We start from the raw sequence: 23088 nt of genomic DNA on the forward strand, positions 1-23088 counted from the left end.
TCCCACTCTTCAGCCTTAGCCCTTAATGTTCTCAATAAAAGCACACTAAGTAATAAAAAGAAGAATACAAAGGATAAAATTCCATTTGGAAAATAAATTCTTACTACGATTTCCTGATAAGCAATGTCTTGGTCATCAGTCATACATATGTGTAGGTTTTTATGCAAGTGAGTGATCGCATATTGTATGATATGGACAAGTGATTTGTTACAATGCCCTGTCACAAAACATGCTAAAAACTGCGGTTACCATGTTCAACATGTTTTGCTGACTGAATCATAGGGCCATACAACACAGAAAGGAGATCATTCTGCCCATTGTGCCTGTGCTGACTCTGTGGAAGAGCTATCCAATTAATGTCCTTCCCCCCGCCCTTTTCCCATAGCCTTTTCAAGTATATATCCAATCCCCTTTTGGAAGTTACTGTTGAATCTACTTCCAGCACCCTTTCAGGCAGCGCATTCTAATCATAACAACTTGCTGCATTTAAAAGAAATCTCTTCATCTCTCCTCTGGTTCGTTTGCCAAAATAATGTAATTTTGCATCAAAAGTCGCATCAGGAAAAGAAAATGTAGGTTTGTGAGCAATGACAAATCATTTGTTCTATGTATGACTTTCTAGTGGTTATTATCAAAATGGTGCAAATAGAGAAGTGAGTTATGTACTGGATTTACAATAACGGGAATTAGATATTGGACATGATCAGTGAGTCAAACATTCACAATCTTTTTCACTTTCTCTTTCACGTTTCAATTTTCCTCCCCCCACCGCCCCCCCACTCCTGAAGATGCTGACTCTTATGGGGATGTGATTCCAGTGGGTGCTCGTAGCTGTCCGGCCGCTTTCTCAAATGGTCATCAAATCTGAGCTGGCAGCTTGTTTAACTTGCCGGTGGAGGGGGAGACGACATCATAGTCGAGCCCACTCCTGCCCTTGTCCAATTTCTGAACACACTAATACTTTCCAGCAGGGGACATATCAGGAGTGGAGCAGTTGTAGTACTGCTGCCATCTCATTTACATACATAGAATAGATAGCACAAAAGTAGGCCATTCTGTCCGACATTTACGCTCCACTCGAGCCTTCTCCCATCCTGCCTCATCTAACTCTATCAGTATAACCTTCTATTCTACTCTTCCTCATATGTTTATTAAATTTTCCCTTAAATGAATCTCTACTCCACTATTCGATTCAATACTCCCTGTGATAATGAGTTCCACGTTCTCATTTGAGATTAACTTCTGCCTGCACCTGGGACCTTTCTGGTCTTTCTGACTCACTGGCCATTCCAATATATTTACCCATTAAGACATTAGATCCCTTAAAAGATTTATAAGCCTTGTGCTGTTTGCCAGGAATATCACTTGTTTATGTTCCTCTCTGTCAGAGGTCTTTCTTCATTAGTGCTACTAATGATGGTTGTCAAACACATGATTACTATTTTTATCATTGCTTCCCTGATGAACATTTTAACGAATTGCAGGATTGGGACTTCGAGCAAAGTGTAGAGATTCCATCAAGGAGGGACGTCCTAACTTTGAATTACAGAGAGCTGCTGACCCCAGAGAGCCAGAAAATTAAACTGTCACCTCTTCAACATCGTCGAAAGCAAAGGTAAAATATTTGGGACAGAATTTGGTGTAAGAATCATGGTCTGTGAAAGACGCATGCCGTTACTAATATGAAAATCAGCCAGCGACTTGTGGCGAGGAAGAGGTAACCCATGAATTGTGAATTGCAGCAAGTTGTTGATGATTAGCACCACTCTGCCATCAGCTTCACAAGAACTGCATCTCTTCCTTAACCTCCTGTAAGCTTCTTGCAGCTGGTGCATTTGCACTGTAATTGTCCATTAAACTTGCTGCAGAATGTACTCTCGGTGGGGGACTTCAATGTCCATCACCAGGAGTGGCTCGGTAGCACCACGACTGACCCAGCTGGCTGAGTCCTAAAGGACATAGCTGCTAGACTGGGTCTGTGGCAGGTGGTGAGGGAAAAGTATTCTTGACCTCATCCTCACCAATCTGCCTGCTGCAGATGCATCTGTTTATGAAAGTATTGGTAGGAGTGACCACCGCACAGTCCTTATGGAGACAAAGTCCCGCCTTCACATTGAGGATACCCTCCATTGTGTTTTGTGGCACTACCACCGGGCTAAACGGGATAAATTTCGAACAGATCTAGCAATGGAAAACTGGGCATCCATGAGGCACTGTGGGCCATTAGCAGCAGCAGCAGAATTGTACTCAACCACAATCTGTAACCTCATGGCCCGGCATAACCCCCATTCTACCATTCCCATCAAGCCAGGGGATCAACCCTGGTTCAATGAAGAGTCCAGGAGGGCATGCCAGGAGCAGCACCAGGCATACCTCAAAATGAGGTGTCAACCTGGTGAAGCTCCAGCCCCGAACTACTAGCGTGCCAAACAGCAGAAGCAACATGCGATAGACAGAGCTAAGTTATCCCATAAACAACGGATCAGATCTAAGCTCTGCAGTCCTGCCACATCCAGTCGTGAATGGTGGTGGACAATTAAACAACTAACTGGAGGAGCTGGCTCCACAAATACCCTATCTTCAATGATGGGGGAGCCCAACACATCAGTGCAAAAGACAAGGCTGAAGCATTTGCAACAATCTTCAGCCAGATGTGCCGAGTTAATGATCCATCTTGGCCTTCACCTGAAGTTCCCAGCATCACAGATGCCATTCTTCAGCCAATTTGATTCACTCCGCGTGACATCAAGAAACAACTGAAGGCACTGGATACCGCAAAGGCTATGGGCTCTGGCAACATTCCAGCAATAGTACTCCAGAACTTGCCGTGCCCCTAGCTAAGCTGTTCCAGTACAGCTACGACACTGGCATCGACCCGGCAATGTGGAAAATTGCCCTGGTATGTCCTGTACACAAAAAGCAGGACAAGTCCAATCCGGTCAATTACCGCCCCATTAGTCTACTCTCAATCGTCAGTAAAGTAATGGAAGGTGTTGTCGATGGTGCTATCAATTAGCACTTGCTTAGTAATAACCTGCTCACTGACGCTCAGTTTGGGTTCCGCCAGGGCCACTCAGCTTCTGACCTCATTACAACCTTTGTTCAAACATGGTCAAAAGAGCTGAACTCAAGAGGTGAGGTGAGAGTGACTGCCCTTGATATCAAAGAACAAGAACAGAGAACAGTACAGCACAGGAACAGGCCATTTGGCCCTCCAAGCCTGCGCCGATCTTGATGCCTGCCTAAACTAACATCTTCTGCACTTCTGGGGCCCATATCCCTCTATTCCCTTCCTATTCATGTATTTGTCAAGATGTCTCTTAAACGTCGCTATCGTATCTGCTTCCACCACCTCCCCTGGCAGCAAGTTCCAGGCACTCACCACCCTCTGTGTAAAAAACTTGCCTCGCACATCCCCTCTAAACTTTGCCTCTCGCACCTTAAACCTATGTCCCCTAGTAACTGACTCTTCCACCCTGGGAAAAAGCTTCTAACTATCCACTCTGTCCATGCCGCTCATAACTTTGTAAACCTCTATCATGTCGCCCCTCCACCTCCGTCGTTCCAGTGAAAACAATCCGAGTTTTTCCAACCTCTCCTCATAGCTAATGCCCTCCAGACCAGGCAACATCCTGGTAAACCTCCTCTGTACCCTCTCCATAGCCTCCACATCCTTCTGGTAGTGTGGCGACCAGAATTGCACGCAATATTCTAAGTGTGGCCTAACTAAGGTTCTGTACAGCTGCAACATGACTTGCCAATTTTTATACTCTATGCCCCGACCGATGAAGGCAAGCATGTCGTATGCCTTCTTGACTACCTTATCCACCTGCGTTGCCACTTTCAGTGACCTGTGGACCTGTACGCCCAGATCTCTCTGCCTGTCAATACTCCTAAGGGTTCTGCCATTTACTGTATACCTCCCACCTGCATTAGACCTTCCAAAATGCATTACCTCACATTTGTCCAGATTAAACTCCATCTGCCATTTCTCCGCCCAAGTCTCCAACCGATCTATATCCTGCTGTATCCTCTGACAATCCTCATCATTGTCCGCAACTCCACCAACCTTTGTCTCATCCGCAAACTTACTAATCAGACCAGCTACATTTTCCTCCAAATCATTTATATATACTACAAACAGCAAAGGTCCCAGCACTGATCCCTGCGGAACACCACTAGTCACATCCCTCCATTCAGAAAAACACCCATCCACTGCTACCCTCTGTCTTCTATGACTGAGCCAGTTCTGTATCCATCTTGCCAGCTCACCTCTGATCCCGTGTGACTTCACCTTTTGTACCAGTCTGCCATGCGGGACCTTGTCAAAGGCTTTACTAAAGTCCATAAAGATAACATCCACTGCCCTTCCTTCATCAATCATCTTCGTCACTTCCTCAAAAAACTCAATCAAATTAGTGAGACACGACCTCCCCTTCACAAAGCCATGCTGTCTCTCGCTAATAAGTTTGTTTGTTTCTAAATGGGAGTAAATCCTGTCCCGAATAATCCTCTCTAATAGTTTCCCAAGGCAGTATTTGACCGAGTATGGCATCAAGGAACCCAAGCAAAACTGGAGTCAATGGGAATCAAGGGGAAAACTCTCCACTGGTTGGAGGCCTACCTAGCGCAAAGGAAGATGATTGTGGTTGTTGGAGGTCAATCATCTGAGCTCCAGGACATCACTGCAGGAGTTCCTCAGGGTAGTTTCCTAGGCCCAACCATCTTCAGCTGCTTCATCAATGACCTTCCTTCAATCATAAAGTCAGAAGGGGGTATGTTTGCTGATGATTACACAATGTTCAGCACCATTTGCAACTCCTCAGATACCGTGTAGAAATGCAGCAAGATCCAAACAACAGCCAGGCTTGGGCTGATAAGTGGCAAGTAACATTTGCGCCACACAAGTGCCAGGCAATAGAGAGAATCTAACCATCTCCCCTTGACATTCAATGGCATTACGATCACTGAACCCCCCACTATCAACATCCTGGAGGTTACCATTGACCAGAAACTGAACTGGAGTAGCCATATAAATACCGTGGCTACAAGAGCGGGTTAGAGGCTGGGAGTTCTGCGGTGAGTAACTCGCCTCCTGCCTCCCCAGTGCCTGTCCACCATCTACAAGGCACAAGTCAGGAGTGTGATGGATTACTCTCCACTTTCCTGAATGGGTGCAGCTCCAACAACACTCCAGAAGCTTGACACCATCCAGCAAAAAGCAGCCTGCTTGATTGGCACCCCATCCACAAACATTCACTCCCTCCACCACTGACGCACCTTGGCTGCAGTGTGTACCATCTACAAGATGCACTGCTGCAACGCACCAGGCTCCTTAGACAGCACCTTCCAAACCCGTGACCTCTACCACCTAGAAGAACAGGAGCTGCAGATGCATGGGAACACCACCACCTGCACGTTCCCTTCCAAGCCACACACCATCCTGACTTGGAACTATATTGCTGTTCCTTACTGTCGCTGCATCAAACTCCTGGAACTCCCTTCCTAACAGCACTGTGGGTGTACCTACCTCACGTGGACTGTGGCGGTTCAAGAAGGCAGCTTACCACTACCTTCTCGAGGGCAATTCGGGATGGACAATAAATGCTGGCCTAGCCAGCGGCACCCACATCCCACGAACAAATAAAAAAAAATTAATTGTCCATTAAACTTGCTGCAGAAAGTTAAGTCTAGAAGTTAATAGCACCAGTACTCTTTCATTAACGTGATAATTGTTAATGACTACCAATCAACCTCTCTAGTGCAGAAGGTGAACAGTTAAAAGCATGGAGTCTCCTTCCTTCAGGTAGTAAATTGTTGGAGAGTTTAAGAATGAATTTAAATATTCTTTTAAAAAAGTATTTTAATTTTTCTTTGTCTTTTTCTCACTCTCTTAATCCAGTCTTTCTTTCTGTCTCTTTATTTCTCTTTCTGTACTTGATTTGACATTGAATTCACCCATTCTAATTCACCCTCCTTCTACATATGAGCGTATGAACTAGGAACAGGAGTAGGCTATTCGGGCCCTCGAGCCTGCTCTTCCATTCTGTAAGATCATGGCTGATCTGTTTGTGGACTCAGCTCCACTTTCCTGCCTATCCTCGATACCCTTTGACTCCCTTGTTTGTCAAGAATCTGTCTACCTCTGCCTTAAAAACATTTAATGACCCTGCCTCCACCGCTCTCCGGGAAAAAGAGTTCTACAGACAAGCTTCTGAGAGAAAAAATTTATCCTCATCTCTGTCTTAAATGGGAGACCCCCTTATTTTTAAACTGTGCCTCCTAGTTTTAGTCTCTTCCACAAGGGGAAGCATCCTTTCAACATCCACCCTGTCAAGTCCCCTCAGGATCTCGTATGTTTCAATAAGACCACCTCTCATCCTTCTAAACTCCAATGAATACAGACCCAACCTGTCTGACCTTTCCTCATAAGATAACCCTCTCATCCCAGGAATCAGTCCAGTGAACCTTCTCTGAACTGCTTTCAATGCACTTATATCCTTTCTTAAGTGAGACCAAAACTGTAGAAAGTACTCTAGATGTGGTCTCTCCAATGCCCTCTACAACTGTCGTAAAACATCTCTACTTTTATATTTCATTCCCCTTGCAATAAAAGACAGCATTGCATTTGCCTTCTTAATCACTTGCTGTACCTGCAAACTAGTCATTATTCCATGTACTAGGAAACCCAGATCCCGCTGCATCTCAAGAGTTCTGCAATCTCTCTCCATTTAAATAATATGTTGCTTTTCTATTCCTCTGGCCAAAGTGGACAAGTTCACACTTTCCCACATTATACTCCATCTGCCAAATCTTTGTCCACTCACTTAACCTATCAATATCCCTTTGCAGACTCCTTATGTCCTCTTCACAACTTACTCTCCTACCTATCTTTGTGTTATCTGCAAATTTAGCAACCATACATTCCGTCCGTTCATCCAAGACATTGATATAGATTGTAAATACTTGAGGCCCCAGCACTGATCCCTGTGGCACTCCACTGGTTACAGCTTACCAACCCTAAACTGCCCCATTTATGCCTACTCTCTGTTTCCTGTTAGCTAACCAATCCTCTATCCATGCTAATATGTTACTCCCTATATCATGGGCTCTTACATTGTGCAGTAAACTTTGATGTGGCACCTGGTCAAATGCCTTCTAGAAATCTAAGTGCACCACATCCGCAGGTTCCTCTTTATCAACGTTGCTTGTTAATTCCTCAAAGAACTCTAATAAATTAGTCAAGCACAATTTCCCTTTCACAAAACCATGTTGACTCTGATTGCATTGAGATTTTCTAAATGACCTGCTATAACCTCCTTAATAATAGATTCCAGCATTTTCCCTTGACAGATGTTTTTGTAATTGTAATTGTTTTTAAGTTCCTCCCTCTCTATCAGCTGTTGATCCACAATTTTGTATCCTCTACAGCAAAGACAGATGCAAAAAATCTGTTCCTCTGCCATTTCTTTATTTTCCATTATTAACTCCCAGACCTAGTCTCTACAGGACCAATACTCACTTTACTTACTCTTTTCCTTTTTTAAATACCTGTAGAAACTCTTACTATCCATTTTTATACTTCTAGCTAGCTTTCTCTCGTACTCTAATTTCTCTCTCATTATTCTTTTAGTCATTCTTTGCTGTTTTTTATACTCTGTCCAATCTTCTGACCTGCCACTACTGTTCGCTGAATTGCATGCTTTTTCTTTCAATTTGATTTTATCTTTAACTTCCTTAGTTAGCCATGGATGGTGCGTCTTTCCCCTCGAGTCTTTCTTTCTCACTCTTTGCTGAGTGTTATGAAATAGCTCCTTAAATGTCTGCCACTGCATCTCTACTGATCTATCCCTTAACCTAATTTCACAGTTTACTTTCGCTAACTCTGTCTTCTCACCCTCAAACTGAAAGCGAAATTCAATCATGTTGTGATCACAGCTACAAGGGGCGCCTTTACTATGAGGTGATTAAGTAATCCTGTCTCGTTATACATTACCAGATCTAGAGTAGCCTGCTCTCTGGTTGGCTCTAGAACAAGCTGCTCTCAGAAACTGTCCCGAAAACATTCCATGAACTCATCTTCCAAACTACGTTTGCCAATTTGATTCGTCCAATCTATCTGTAGATTAAAATCACCCATAATTATCGCTGAACCTTTCTCATAAGCCCCCATTGTTTCTTCCTGTATACTCAGTCCTATATTGTGCTTACTGTAAGGGGGCCTATAAACTACCCCCACAAGTGGCTTCCTACCTTTACTATTTCTTATCTCTACCCAAACTGATTCTACATCTTGATTTTTAGAACTAAGATCACCTCTTTCTATTGTACTAATGTCATCCTTAATTAACAGAGCTACCCCTGCACCTTTCCTAGTTTCCTGTCCTTCCAAAATGCCATGTACCCTTGAATATTCTGGTCCCAGCCTTTGTCATCTTGCAGCCATGTCTCTGTAATGGCTATCAGATCATCCATATTTATTTCTATTTGAGCTATCAATTCATTTGTTTTGTTACAAATGCTACATGCATTCAAATACAGAGCCTTTAGTTCTGTCTTTTTACTACTTATGCAACCTGTAGCCTTAGCTGCTTGCACACTCTTAATTTTATACATTCTGTCCCTCCCTCCTCTGTTTATTTCTCAATCCTTAATTCTCATTGGCTAAGGAGATAGACGTAGTCATCAAGGTCCCAGATGCCCCATTATCCTTGCCATTATCAGTTCTCACATCCAGCAACCTATGGGGAAAAAATTTTGAGACGAAGGGTGGAGGAAAATGTCTAACTTAAGGGCATGCCGCTAGATGTCCCGGCTAGTAAATTCCAGCCCAGTGCATGAGCTGCAGAATAGTGTGGGTGTGTTAGACTAACATAAAGGCTTTCGAACTGCACTCCACAGACCCTAGAGGTTTTGCAGTGGGACCCCAAGAGTAAGTGTAGTATTTCCCCGGTACAACGCAGCGAGCGGCTGACCGTCTTCCAGCAGCTCCCACTGCTGCTGGCGACGTCCAGGCCGGTCATCCTAGGCGGTGATTTCAACTGCATCATCGATGCGGCTGGACGATCCGGCAGTGACGACAGCAAACTGGACGCTACGTCCAGATTCCTAATAGAAACAGTTAAGGATGCCAAACTGCACGACGTCTTCAGCAAACCTGCAGACGGAGCGCAGCGCGGATACACATGGTCAAGATCGGACGGGTCTGCCCGTTCCAGGATTGACTTCCTGTTTGCGTCCCGTGCTGTCACGGTCAGATCCACCGACGTCAAGCCGGTGTTCTTCTCCGACCACTGCCTCTTACTGGCCGACTGTCACTTACAGGACGACCAGCGGGTTGGCAGAGGGACGTGGAAGCTCAATGCCTCACTGCTGACCCCAGAGAACGTTGAGGAACTCAAAAGGGATTACAAAGGTTGGAGGACCGTGAAACCCCTCTTTCAGTCTCCAGTTCGCTGGTGGGAAGCGATTAAGGAGAACATCAAGAGGTTCTTCATCCACAAAGGTGTTCAGAAGGCGAGAGAGAGACAGAGAGAACTGTCCCGACTCCAGAAAATTATGCAAAATTTACTCCGGTTGCAGTCAATGGGGGTCGAGGTCAAGGAGGACCTCCAAGAGGTGAAGAGCCAGCAGGCCTCGCTCTTTGCCAAGGAGGCCTCCAAGATCATCTTCCGGTCCAGAGTCCGCTCCATCGAGCAGGATGAGACGTGCTCGCGTTACTTCTTCCAAAAGGTACACAGAGAGAGCTCTGTTATCAGCAGCCTGAAGGAAGAAGATGGCTCGGTAACGTCTTCGCAGTCCGACATACTAAGGATCAGCAAATCCTTTTATGCTGGGTTGTATGACGCGAAGCCCACAGACAGCAGAGCCTCCCAGTCCTTCCTGTCATCTATCACAGAGGTCTTAGATGACAGCAGGAGGGAGAGACTGGACAAGCCGCTAACTCTGGACGAGCTGACAAAGGCCGTCGAGTCTTTCGAGACGAGTAAAACTCCCGGGAGCGACGGCTTACCGGTCGAGTTTTACTCGTCCCTGTGGGACTGGGTCGGCCCGGACCTGCTGGAAGTATACGAGAGTATGCTCCTGGCCGGCAGCATGTCAGAATCCATGAGAAAAGGCATCATCACCCTCATTTACAAGCAAAAGGGGGAGAGGGCAGAAATCAGAAATTGGCGGCCCATCTCACTGCTTAATGTTGATTACAAGATTCTGTCCAAAGTCATAGCCAGTCGAGTCAAGTCTGCTCTGGAGCTGGTGATTCACCCCGATCAGACCTGTACTGTACCCGGCAGGAAGATCTCTGATAGTCTCGCGCTACTCAGGGATACGATCGCCCCTACGTACGGGACAGGAGGGTGGACACCTGCCTCATCAGCCTGGACCAGGAGAAGGCTTTTGACAGGATATCGCACACCTACATGATGGACGTGCTTTCCAAAATGGGGTTTGGGGAGGGAATCTGCAATTGGATCCAACTGCTCTACACAAACATCAGTAGCGCAGTCTCAATCAACGGGTGGGATTCTGAAAGTTTCCCGATCAGATCTGGAGTCAGACAGGGCTTTCCTCTCTCCCCAGTCTTGTTTGTTTGCTGTATTGAACCCTTTGCTGAGTCTATTAGGAAGGATGCGAGCATAAGAGGGGTGACAATCCCAGGCAGTGGAGGCACTCAGGTCAAAACCTCCCTGTACATGGATGACGTCGCCGTTTTCTGCTCGGATCCGCTGTCCGTGCGCAGACTGATGAGCATCTGCGACCAGTTCGAACTGGCCTCGGGAGCCAAAGTTAACCACGGCAAGAGCGAGGCCATGTTCTTTGGCAACTGGGCTGACCGATCCTTTGTCCCCTTCACCGTCAGGTCAGATTACCTGAAGGTGCTGGGGATATGGTTCGGAAGGGCCGGGGTGTGCACCAAAACATGGGAGGAGCGAGTAGCCAAGGTACGACAAAAGTTGGGCATGTGGGGGCAGCGATCTCTCTCCATTGTGGGTAAGAACCTGGTCATCAGGTGCGAGGCGCTCACGTTGTTGCTCTACGTGGCGCAGGTCTGGCCCATACCCCACTCCTGCGCCGTGGCAGTCACCCGAGCCATTTTCCGCTTCGTCTGGGGATCTAAAATGGACCGGGTCCGGAGGGACACGATGTTCAAATCTCTGGACAAGGGCGGTAAAAATGTACCCAACGTGGCCCTCATCCTGATGACCACCTTCGTGTGCGGCTGCATCAAGCTGTGTGTAGATCCCCAGTACGCAAATTCCAAGTGTCACTACGTGCTGAGGTTCTATCTGTCCCCGGTGTTGCGAAGGATGGGCCTGGTCACATTGCCGCGGAACGCTCCGTGCAGTTGGGCAGTGCCGTACCACCTATCCTTCGTGGAACAGTTTCTGCGGGAAAACACCTTTGACCACCGGTCCATCAGGCAGTGGTCTGCACGGAATGTCCTCAAGGCCCTACGGGAAAAGGAAACGGTGGATCCTGTCGGATGGTTCCCCGAGCAGACCGTCAAAGTCATTTGGCGGAATGCCTCATCACCAGAACTTTCAAACAAGCACCAAGACGTAGCTTGGCTGGTGGTGAGAAGGGCCCTCCCCGTCAGATCCTTCATGCACACCCGAAGTCTCGCCCCCTCCGCACAGTGCCCCCGCGTTGGCTGTGGTGGGGAAGAGACGGTTGCCCACCTCCTCCTGGAATGTGCCTTTGCAAAGCAGGTGTGGAAAGAGATGCAGTGGGTTTTGTCAAGGTTCATCCCAAGCAGCTCTGTAACACAGGAGTCTGTGCTCTACGGGCTGTTCCCAGGGACGCACACCGAGACAAACATCAACTGCTGCTGGAGGGCTATCAATTCGGTCAAAGACGCCCTTTGGTCTGCCTGAAACTTGCTGGTCTTCCAGCGCAAAGAGTTGTCCACCACCGAATGTTGCAGACTGGCACATTCCAAGGTCCAGGACTACGTACTGAGGGACGCACTAAAGCTTGGGGCAGCCGCAGCAAAGGCTCAATGGGGAAAGAGCACAGTGTAAGGTTCCCCCACCAAGCTTGACTGAGGGGCTGGATCCATGGGAAACCCCTCGAATTGCATCGTTAATATTCTGAATTGCTGTAAATGTAAAACTGTAATTGACATGACAATTGTGAAACGGAAGGGTTGGGAAGAAACTCATGACAGTATTGAAGGAAACTGATCTCCCTTGCAATGTTTGTATTTTTTGGTGCAGTTTGGAAACTGTTTGGCAATGTAATTTTTACAGATGTTTATGAATAAAGTATATTTTGGAAATAAATAAAAAAAAAATGTAGTATTTCAAAAATCTTCAGTTCTGTAGCCTAGAAATTAATGCAGGTTATGCTAATAGACAAGCATTTGTGCAACATTACTCTGCTATTTTTGTGGTGGGATTTACTGATTTTAAAATATTGCTGAAAATAGAGACATGTTGTCGAAGCTTTTCGTCTTGTACTCATCAGGACATTCCACAAGAATAACCAATGTAATGGAAAACAACAACTTACACTGCATGAGAAGAGAGTGCTGATTGGTTGACAGGTGAACTCTGATTGGTAGAGGCATTGCCATGGAGAATGCACCATTTTACGATGACTGACAGTTAACTGCCAAGCTTTGTTTGAAACATTGCACTTGCTTCAACTGAACAAAATAAGTGATAGCCATTCGCTGGTTCTTTCCTCAGGGCAATGTCTTGACCAATCAGAGTCAAGCTGCCTGGTTTAAATTTCAAACAAAGCTTGGCAGTTAACTGTCAGTCACCGTAAACTGATGCATTCTCCATGGCAACGCCTCTACCAGTCAGAGTTCACTGGCCAACCAATCAGCACTGTCTTCTCATGCAGTATAAGTTGTTGTTTTCCCTTACATTGGTTATTCTTGCAGATTGCCCTGATGAGTGCAAGGCAAAAAGCTTTGACAACCTATCCATATTTTCAGCAATACTCAAGTTCTGTACTGCTAAACGACGATTTTAAAATAAGTGAGTTAATGCTTATGTCAAGGCAGCGAACCAAAGTCTGTCTTTAAACCACATTGATCTTTTTTGGATCTTTTTGGCAACAGTAATTTCCAGTTTGTTCCTCTGTAGTTGTTTTTGCGTAATGATAGCCTTTAGCTGCCAGAGGTGGTCTGAAGAATTCTTGACCTAACCACCACCCCCCACCCCCACCTTGTTTAAGCACCTTGGAATGTTTCCACTTGTGGGATAGTCCAAAACTTGGAGCCATAAATATAAGATAGCCACTAATAAAATCCAATAAACAATTCAGATAAACTTTTTTTTCCGGGGAGTGATGAGAATGTGGAACTCGCTACTGTAGGGAGTGGTTGAGGGGAATATTTAAGGGGAAGCCAGATAAACACATGAGGCACAAAGGAACAGAAGGATATGCAGAATTCTTTTGGGCCTCCTATCTCGAGAGACAATGGATACGCGCCTGGAGGTGGTCAGTGGTTTGTGAAGTAGCGCCTGGAGTGGCTATAAAGGCCAATTCTGGAGTGACAGGCTCTTCCACAGGTGCTGCAGAGAAATTTGTTTGTCGGGGCTGTTGCACAGTTGGCTCTCCCCTTGCGCCTCTGTCTTTTTTCCTGCCAACTACTAAGTCTCTTCGACTCGCCACAATTTAGCCCTGTCTTTATGGCTGCCCGCCAGCTCTGGCGAATGCTGGCAACTGCATTCGGAATAGAGTGAGATAAAAAAGGGTAGGCGCAGGCTCATGTGGGGCATAAATAATGGCATAGACCAGTTGTGCCGAATGGCCTGTTTATGTGGCTGTAAATTCTGTGTAATATTGCGTTAAATCGCTTCATAAATGCAAGTTGTTGTATGATTATTTTGGGATAGAATATGCTCAGTTGCCCAGTAGATGGTGCTGCAAGGTCTCAGACGGGACCCACCTTGTGATGAGCAGCATTACAGCCAGTCGAATTTGGGAGAGGGTCAATTTCGGGACGCAAAAACTGGCACTCGAGTTTGCCTTTCAGAATTGTTCTGATCAAGGTTTAAGCTCCCTGTTCAATTCTCACAGCAGTTCACCAAAGACTATTTTTTGCTAAAGTGCTCCCAAGCAAAGAGCCTTGCCTGCCAGGAATGCCTGTTGGGAAATTACTGGGCTGCACGATTTTCTAGTATGTGCTCCCAGCGACTGAAACTCTGTAACGGGCACAAAGAGGCAGGAACCGAGTTTGTACTTCTGTCTTCCCTCTCTCCCACACCTCGTTATTTCTTCCTTCATTTCTTTCTCCCTCACCTCTTCCTTTCTACCACCTCACCACAACCCCACCCCAGCCTTCACACCCCTACCCTGTTTTCTTTTCTATTGCAAACAATCTACTTGAAAAGCAAACATCCTCTCAGGAACCTGTTTTATGATCTCTTCCCAGGGAGCAGTATCGCAGCAATGTGAACTCATTACGGGAGCTGGCTGCCATTCTGCCGGTTCCTCCGCAGAAACGGGAGAAAAGGCTCACAAAGGTACAAAAAAAAATCAACTTGCTCTGTTAGCTCAGCAAAATGAGAAGTAACACCACCCCCCCCCCCCCCCACCCCCACCCCAGCCATCTCTGTCTATCAATCTTTATGTCCTCACTGGAAGCACTCCTTGCAGTTCATTAATATTTCTTCAACAACGCACAGCCCCTCGGCTGAACTAAGTCTGAATTTGCCCTACTTCCTTGGGAATTAAGCATGGCAAAAACAAGTTCACAGGTACAAAAAAAGAATTAAAGGGATAATGGAACACTGTGCTTTATCTTGAGGAGGTTGGAATGCAAGGATGGAGGTTATGCGACTGTTACATACAATTCTGATTGGAATGCATCTGGAGTGCTATGTTCAGTTCGGGGCACTGCACCTCAGGAAGAATGTTTTGGCCTTGGAAGAGGCACAGCACAGATTCACCAGAATGATCCTGGGAATAAAAGGGTTAAATTATGGACAGGTTGCATAGTATTCTGTATTGCTTGTATTCCCTTGAGTATAGAAGTTGAAGGGTGGATCTAATTGAGGTGTTTAACTTAACTAAAGGATTTTATAGGGTAGATAGAGAGAGGGGAGAGTCCAGAAAAAAGGGACACAATGTTGGAGTTAGAGCTAGGCCGGTCTGGAATGTTGTCAAGAAGCGGTTCTTCACAAAAAGGGCAGTGGAAATCTGGAACACTCTCTCCCAGGAGATTGGGAGCCTATCAATAACTTCAAAATGGAGATTGATTAATAGATTTTTGTTAGGAAAGGGTATTAAGTGTTACAGAAGCAAGGCAGGTAAATAATGTTAAGGTACAGATCAACCATGATAAAACTGAATGATGGAAGAGGATCGAGAGGCTGCATGGCCTACTCCTGTTCCTTTGTTCCAATGAAAAGTCATAAAGTGATACAGCACAGGAGGCCATTTGATCCATCATGCCTGTGGGCTCACAACTAGAGCTAAGTCAACATAAAAAAAATGGAGAAACAATTATGTATGCCAGTGAGGGTAGCAATAATGACAATTCTGATTTTAAAAATGCAGGTGATGGGGGTGGGGGCACTGAATGGTAAATTGAGTTAGAGCAGTGTTGTCAAATAGAAATCACTGAGTAGCCACAGGTACTAATTTTGGTAGAAAATGGCTTAATATGGTCACACATTACAGGTAAATGTATTTCACACATGTATATTTATATAACTCACATCTACCACTATTCAGTAACCAAAGAATTAAAGCTCTCAATGATCAACAAATATTCGCCAACAAACGCACAAAAAAAAGTTAAAGTGTGCATGCATCAATATGCTGTGTGAAAATGAGTATTGAGATCACATGCCCAAAGATGGTGTCTGTTAATTATTTTATATACATGAATCAGAAATGCAATTAGCCACATCTGCATTCCTGATTAGCCACGTGTGGTTGGTAGATAACGTACCGGACATCATTGAGCTAGACATTATCCTTTCATCTTTGGGATTGTGATTTAAATCCAGCCCAAACTAATAGGATGAAAGTCTCCTCTTTGTTCTGGCTTTAATAGTCCTGTGTGCAATGTGTTTGGGACATCTAATAAGGATGGGTGTACACACAGTTCCGAAGAAGGGTCACTGACCTGAAACGTTAAGTCTTCTTCTCTCTCCACAGATGCTGCCAGACCTGCTGAGTATTTCCAGCATTTCTAGTTTTTATTTCAGATTTCCAGTATCCGCAGTATTTTGCTTTTATTTATTTGGGTGTACACACAACTAGGTCCCTGATTCAATACTAATTGGAAAGCTCATTCAGTGGCTGGTGTGGGAAATGCAGAAAAATGTAACAGTGCTTCTCTGAGGTTGACACTGAGGCATGTTAAAGATGCTGTTATTTTATTCATTTGTGGGATGTGGAGTCACATGTAGGCCAGACCAGGTAAGGGTGGTAGATTTCCTTCCCTACCGGATATTAATGAGCCAGATGAGTTTTTACAACAATCGACAATGGTTTCATGGTCATCATTAGACTAGCTTTTAATTCCAGATTTATTAATTGAATTCACATTTCAACATCTGCCGTGGTGGGATTTGAACCCAAGTCCCCAGATCCATAGCCTGGGTTCTGAATTACTAGTCTAGTAATATTACCACTACACCACTGCTTCCCCCATCATCTGTAGCCAGCTGTGCCATACCTGACATTGAGAGAAAGCAAGACAGAAAGGATTTTAGGCTTTTCAAAATTCCACTGTAAGGCAAAAAACCAGGGTGGAAGTGAGATAGAAAATATCCCACTTTCTTATAAATTTACTACTTCTGCACAGCTATCAATAGCTGATCACCGCAATACAAACAGGAACCTGGCAGTAGGGTGCCTATCTCTAGTCAGGGAACAGATAGACAACCTATTGTAAAGTTCTCTTTTGTGTTGCTCGATCTCCACCCAAAACCTGCCTTTCCCCTTTTCGAGCACGTTGTACATTCAGCATTTTCTGTTTTCCAACATTCTCAGCTTTTTGTTTTATCTCTATTAAGATAGCATTAAGTATTGAGAGAGCAAGTCACCACCCACAGTAATTTTCAGCCATGAATCTCACCTCTGAGTCCAAAGCTCATGGGTTCATGCCCCAATCCAGAGACTTGAGCACGTAATCCAAGCTGACACTTTGGTGGCATATGAGGGAGTACTACACTATTGGAGGTGCTGCCTTTCAGATAAGATTTTAAACCATTGCCCTATCTGCTTGTTCAGGTGGATGTTAAAGATCCCACGAAGAAAAGCAATGGAGTTTCCCAGTGCACTGCCCAAACATTTAGTCCCTTGGCCAAACGCAGATTCGCTGGTCACTTATCTCTTGGCAGTTTGTGGAATCTTGCTGTGTGCAGGTTATCTTCTGTGTTTGCCTGCATTACAACAGTGACTGCATTTCAAATGTACTTAATTGGCTGTGAATTGCTTTGGGACGTCCTTATCGACATGAAGGGTGTATTTTAATGCAAGTTTTCTTTTACAGAAGGAGGTTCTGAACCAGGTTTTGCGATACATTGCATTTCTTAACAGGCACATCAACAATACTAAATCCCTGCTGAAGAACCATTATGTGGCGATAGAGGAAAGTGGTGAGTGTATGACATTTTCAACTGAAGCATCATCTTTATATTTTACGAGTTTCCCATGAGATGCCTGAATCACCTGTGCTGCCTTTGAGCTCCTGGCTGGGTGGACTAAGTGGTCCTTTCTTGTTCTAGGCTTCCTCATGTTTTGGGCTAACTCCTGACTGCAGAGCCACAAATAGGGCAGCAATGGGAATCCAGAGGCTTCCTTGTGATTTTAGGAGCTTGCACAGGCAATTAGAGATCATCTGACTTCTGTTTGTTCTCAGAATATGAGTAAGATGGGCATTTATTGCCTATCCTTAGTTGGCCTTGAGAATTTGATGGTGAGCCTTCTTTTTGAACTGTTGCTTGGGAGAACTGCAAAGTATATATCTTAATCCCAATGTGAAAAATTCCATTTCGGGTTGAGTTTCGAGCTGCTGTTCCATCTGATAAAGCAAAGAAAAAGTCACCCAATTGATATGGTTGGATTGGAAGCAGGTCAAAGATCAAAGGATACTTCACTGACTTCTGTTCCACTATTCTCTGGCAAGACTATTTTGCTTGGGGTTGTTTAAAATGCAGTTGAAAGTCATATGACAGAGTGAATTTGCTCGAAGGATGAGCTTTGATAGGCCAGATGACCTTTTCTCATCTCTGAATTTTCTTACGCTGTTGCCAACATTCTTGTCAAATCCTTCCATGGCCTTGTCCCCTCCCTACCTCTGTAACATCCTCCAGTCCTCCAACCCTATTCAATTCGAGCCTCTTGCACATCCCTGATCTCTGGCGCCCACCATTGGCAGCTGTGCGTTCAGCTGCCCATGCTCTAAAGCTGGAATTCCTCCCTCTCTCTCTCCTCAAAGGATGTTCTTTAAAACTTACCTCCTTGACCAAGCTTTTCGGTCCTAATATCTTCTTATGTGGCTCGGTGTCAAATTTTGTTTGATGACGCTCCTTTGAAGCACCTTGGGACATTTTACTGTGTTAAAGGTGCTATATAAATATAAGATGTTGCATTCTAACTTAAACCAATAAAGCAGACAGCTAATCAATTTTCTTTCCTAGAATACTGCTTAAATGGAGAGGAATCTACAAGCCCAGAGGAAGCTGCGCAGAGCAACACAGAGGAGATAAGTCCTCCCTCCACACCTCCAAGCATCAAGAAAATGAGGCTGAGGAATATCTGTCCCAAGCCAAGGAAAAAGAAGTGGGTGGAAAAAACAGGTACAGTTTTCTAGGCAAGGGTCATTGATTTTCCTTTTGTGAGCTTTGAAGTGAGGGATGTTAGCACAGTGCCACGAAAAGTTTTCCAATTTAGTCACCCAGTTTCAGCATCAAGCGCTCCCAACAGGTATAGCGCAGGATGCAGAGTAATGCTCCTTCTACACTGCCCCATCTGGAACACCCAGGTCAGGTGGAGCACGGCTGAAATACAGACTAACTCTCTCCCTACACTGCGCATCAAACATTCCCAAGTCAGGTTCAGCATGAGTTAGATACAGAGTAAAGCTCCCTCTACACAAGATTTAAAAAAAGGGGTTAGTTACGAAGTAAAGCTCCCTCTATACAAGATTTAAAAAAAGAAAGAAAAGGTTAGATACAGAGTAAAGCTCCCTCTACACTATCCCATCAAACACTCCCAGGGGATATACAGCACGGTTAGATACAGAGTAATGTTGCCTCCACACAGTCCCATCAAACACTCCCAGGGCAGGTACAGCACAGGTTAGGTACAGAGTAATGCTCCCTCTACACTGTCCCATCAAACACTCCCAGGGCAGGTGCAGGGTAATGCTCCTGTGCACTGCTCCAGCCTCAGTAGAGTGTTACTGATACACCAACGGCAATTTTCTAACAGTGGCCATTGTATGGTATGTCTTTATCCAATTTTGCTGGTAAGTTGGTAGTTTTTTTAGAGTTAGGAATACCCAAAATTCCTTTCACGTCGGAAGCTTGCAGCCAGGAGACAAAGGTGACTTTTATCCCAATTTTCTGAATAGGAATTGTCCCCAAATCCCAGAGCTGAAAGGATAGTGTCTAACAGTAACAACTGTTACGATCACCTGGTTCATGGTTTGTATTAATTTTCTAGAGGTAGCTTTTAATTTGGGAATTGAATTATTTTTTAATGCAAGTCAAATGAAAACACCTGGTTTGAGAAGCTGGCAAACAAGCCTGTGGTTGTTACAAATCAAAGGGCGGTCCATGTTTATTTAGTAAGGTTATATTGGGAAGTGTAAAGACCATACACAATGGGAACCCCTCTTAACTTGTTGATGGAGACAGTGTATATGCAGCTACCTCATTCAGGGGTTTAAATTATTCATTTAAATATATTCAGATCAAAGAGCAGATTTGGAGTTTGAAATAATTAGTTTAAATTGCTATCTGGGATAGCCCACGTGTTGCTAGGGAGATGCCTTTTGGGTCAGGTAGTTTTTGGGTGCTTGCTGACGCAGTCAGTCAATTGGCTTTTGGAAAGCTGTTTGCTTCAGACAAGCATTTGGCTTTTGTAAGTCAGCTGGGCCCAGGAGCAAAGAGGCCTTTGGGACCCAGGGGTGTTTCTGTTTTGAGGCAGTCCCGTGCTCAAGCTGGGAAGTCCAGATTTGGGAGGTGATCTCATGCCTCAGAAGACATCTGAGAAATTAAGGAAATCCAAGTGAATTCCTAAGAGCTGTGTTACACTTTGGATTGGTCCCAGGAGAAGGGAACAAACTGCTAAGAGCCTGTAATGTATAGGGAAATTCTTGGGGTGGAAGTAACAATCGAATAGGAGCATCCCATTGAGATTTATAGTTTAAAGCATACGCCTTCATGTTCTGCTAAGATTTTATGCTTAAAAATATAAACATTTCCAAATTATAGTGTTAAGTTAGTAGTGTTTTGCTTTGTTTAACTCTTATACAGAGGTACAGCGTTTTTTTTGTTTAAAACGTGAAATCCTGTGGCGTAATTCTTTCAGTAATATCTGGGAATTCGACTTTCTCTTTTTAAAAGTGAATGGTCCCCAACGGGATCATAACACAACCATTATTTTAATATATACCATATTGTTTTCTCACATTGTCCAGGGAAGGTGGGGAATGAAACCAAACATGCCTGACTGAGGTTTAGTGTTAAAATATTGCCCAATGTGTAAAAACTTTTGGTAAATTCACAACTTTATTTTAAAAGTTATCAGCTACTCCATAATAATGTTGAATATAGAATTTTTGAGTTTTGAATTGAAGGTGTCGAACACTGTGCTTCTATGAGGCATACAGAAGTATACATTTATATTCTCAATCTAACAGAATAGATATATGTATTTAAGTATTGTTGCACACTTGATGATTTGTTGGGGATGGCCATGGGCTTGGGGCTAATTTGCCAGGACTGTTCAGGAGATACCAAACAGAAACACACTCTTGTGCACACAAGCGCCTTTGACTGAGTCAGTAAGAGAAACACAATGGTTTTCAATTTAAGTGGTAATGGTATAAGTTTGCTTACTTTTCCTCTTACCACAGAACGGAGACAGGTGTTGAAATCACGCCGCCGTCTTTACAATGAGCCAGCGTTTTACAATAACTACTTGCGAGGAGAGAGCCAGCGGGAGGTTAAGCTAGCATGGCAAAGAGCATCTTTGGATACTTCGTCCTCCAGCTCCTGTTCACAGGACAACCCGGTCAGGCCCCAAGGCCGTACTCTGTTTCTTACCTTGCTGGAGCTGGCAGAGTCACGTGATTTTGCAGGATCTGGCCTCTGCAACACAGGTAACTACTTGAAAGACATGTCAGCCGCAATGGGAAAAGCTGTGGTCAATATGTGCATGATTATAGTAAATGCATAAGACAAAAAATGTTTATATAATCACACCAATCAGCAATGTCCCAAAGTGCTTCACATTCAACAAATTTAAGTGCAAACTTGACAGTTATTTTCCGTACAACAAGGATCTGCAAACAGCACTGAGATGATTAAGAACCTAAGAAAACAAAGAGAAAAAAAAGCTTTTTATTCATTCATGGGATGTGAGCATCGCTGGCTAGGCCAACATTTATTGCCCATCCCTATTGCCCTTGAGAAGGTGGTGGTGGCCATCTTGAACCACTACAGTCTATCTGTTGTAGGTACACCCACAGTGCTGTTAGGAAGGTTTTTGACCCAGCGACAGTCAAGGAATGGCGATGTAGGTTCAAGTAAGGATGATGTGTGACTTGGAGGGGAACTTGGCGGTGTTGGTGTTCCCATGCATTTGTTGCCCTTGTCCTTCTGCTATTGAAGGAGGCTTGCAAGTTACTGCAGTGCATCTGATATATAGAATGCACTGCTGCCACTCTGCACCAGTGATGGAGGGAGTGAATGTTTAAGGCGGTGGATGGGCTGTTGGTCAAGCTGGCCGCTTTGTCCTGGCTGCTGTTGAGCTTCTTGAATGTTGTTAGAGCTGGACTCATCCAGGCAAGTATTCCATCATAGTCCTGACTTTTGCCTTGTAGATTGTGGACAGGCTCTGGGGAGTCAGGAGGTGAGTTGCTCCCTGCAGAACTCCCAATCTCTGACAGTATTTATAAAATCAACTAGAATCAATTCTGAAAGATAGAATAAACTGTCACTTAGAAAAGCAAGGATTAATCAGGGATAGTCAGCCTGGATTTGTTAAGGGAAGATCGTGTTTTACTAAATTTAATTTTTTTGAGGACGTAACAAGGAGGATTGATGAGGGTAGTGCAGTGGATGTTGGCTACATGGATTTTAGTAAAGCATTTGACAAGGTCCCACATGGCACACTGGTAAGAAAAGTAAAAGCCATGGAATACAGGGGAATGTGGCGGGTTGGAGCCAAAATTGGCTCAGTAACAGGAAACAAAGGATAATGGTTGACAGATGTTTTTGAAAATGGAAAGTGATTTCCAGTGGCGTTCCACAGGCTCAGTGTTGGGTCCCTTGCTGTTTGTGGTGTATATTAATGATTTGGACTTAAATATGGCAGGCATGATTGGGAAATTTGCTGATGACACAAAAATTGGCCGTGTAGTTGATAGTGAAGAGGATAACTGGAGATTCCAGAATGATATCAATGATTTGCTTGTGTGGGCGGAAAAGTGGCAAATGGAATTCAATCTGGAAAAGTGTGAAGTAATCCATTTGGGGAGGGCAAACAAAGCAAGGGAATACACAATAAACGGGAGGGTATTGAGAGAGGTAGAGAAAGTGAGAGACCTTGGAGTGCATGTCCACAGGTCCCTGAAGTTGGCAGGACAGGTAGATAAAGTGGTGAAGAAGGCATGTGGAATGCTTTCCTTTATTGGCCAAGGTACAGAATACAAAAGCAGGGATGTAATGCTGGAACTATATAAAACGCGGGTTAGGCCACAGCTGGAGTATTGCGTACAGCTCTGGTCACCACATTATAGGATGAACATAATTGCTCTGGAGAGAGTACATGGGAGATTTGCAAGAATGTTGCCAGTGCTGGAAAATTGCAGCTATGAGGAAAGATTGGATAGGCTAGGGTAGTTTTCCTTAGATCAGAGGAGGCTGAGGGGTGATTTAATTG

The 23088-nt window shown here is 44.6% G+C and overlaps 1 protein-coding gene across 5 annotated transcripts in view; it reads left to right on the plus strand.

The window, feature by feature from the left end:
• LOC137353208 (meiosis initiator protein-like) overlaps positions 1-23088 on the plus strand; it is a 68342-nt gene that overhangs the window by 9834 nt on the left and 35420 nt on the right. For all 5 annotated transcript variants that reach the window (XM_068019269.1, XM_068019273.1, XM_068019270.1 and 2 more), the window contains exons 3-7: positions 1485-1615; positions 14390-14480; positions 17465-17570; positions 18615-18773; positions 21059-21304. In XM_068019269.1, the coding sequence (XP_067875370.1) occupies positions 1485-1615; positions 14390-14480; positions 17465-17570; positions 18615-18773; positions 21059-21304 (733 nt within the window). The remainder of the gene's footprint in view (positions 1-1484; positions 1616-14389; positions 14481-17464; positions 17571-18614; positions 18774-21058; positions 21305-23088) is intronic.

Source organism: Heterodontus francisci, chromosome 40, assembly GCF_036365525.1.
Source record: "Heterodontus francisci isolate sHetFra1 chromosome 40, sHetFra1.hap1, whole genome shotgun sequence".
Classification (NCBI taxonomy): domain Eukaryota; kingdom Metazoa; phylum Chordata; class Chondrichthyes; order Heterodontiformes; family Heterodontidae; genus Heterodontus; species Heterodontus francisci.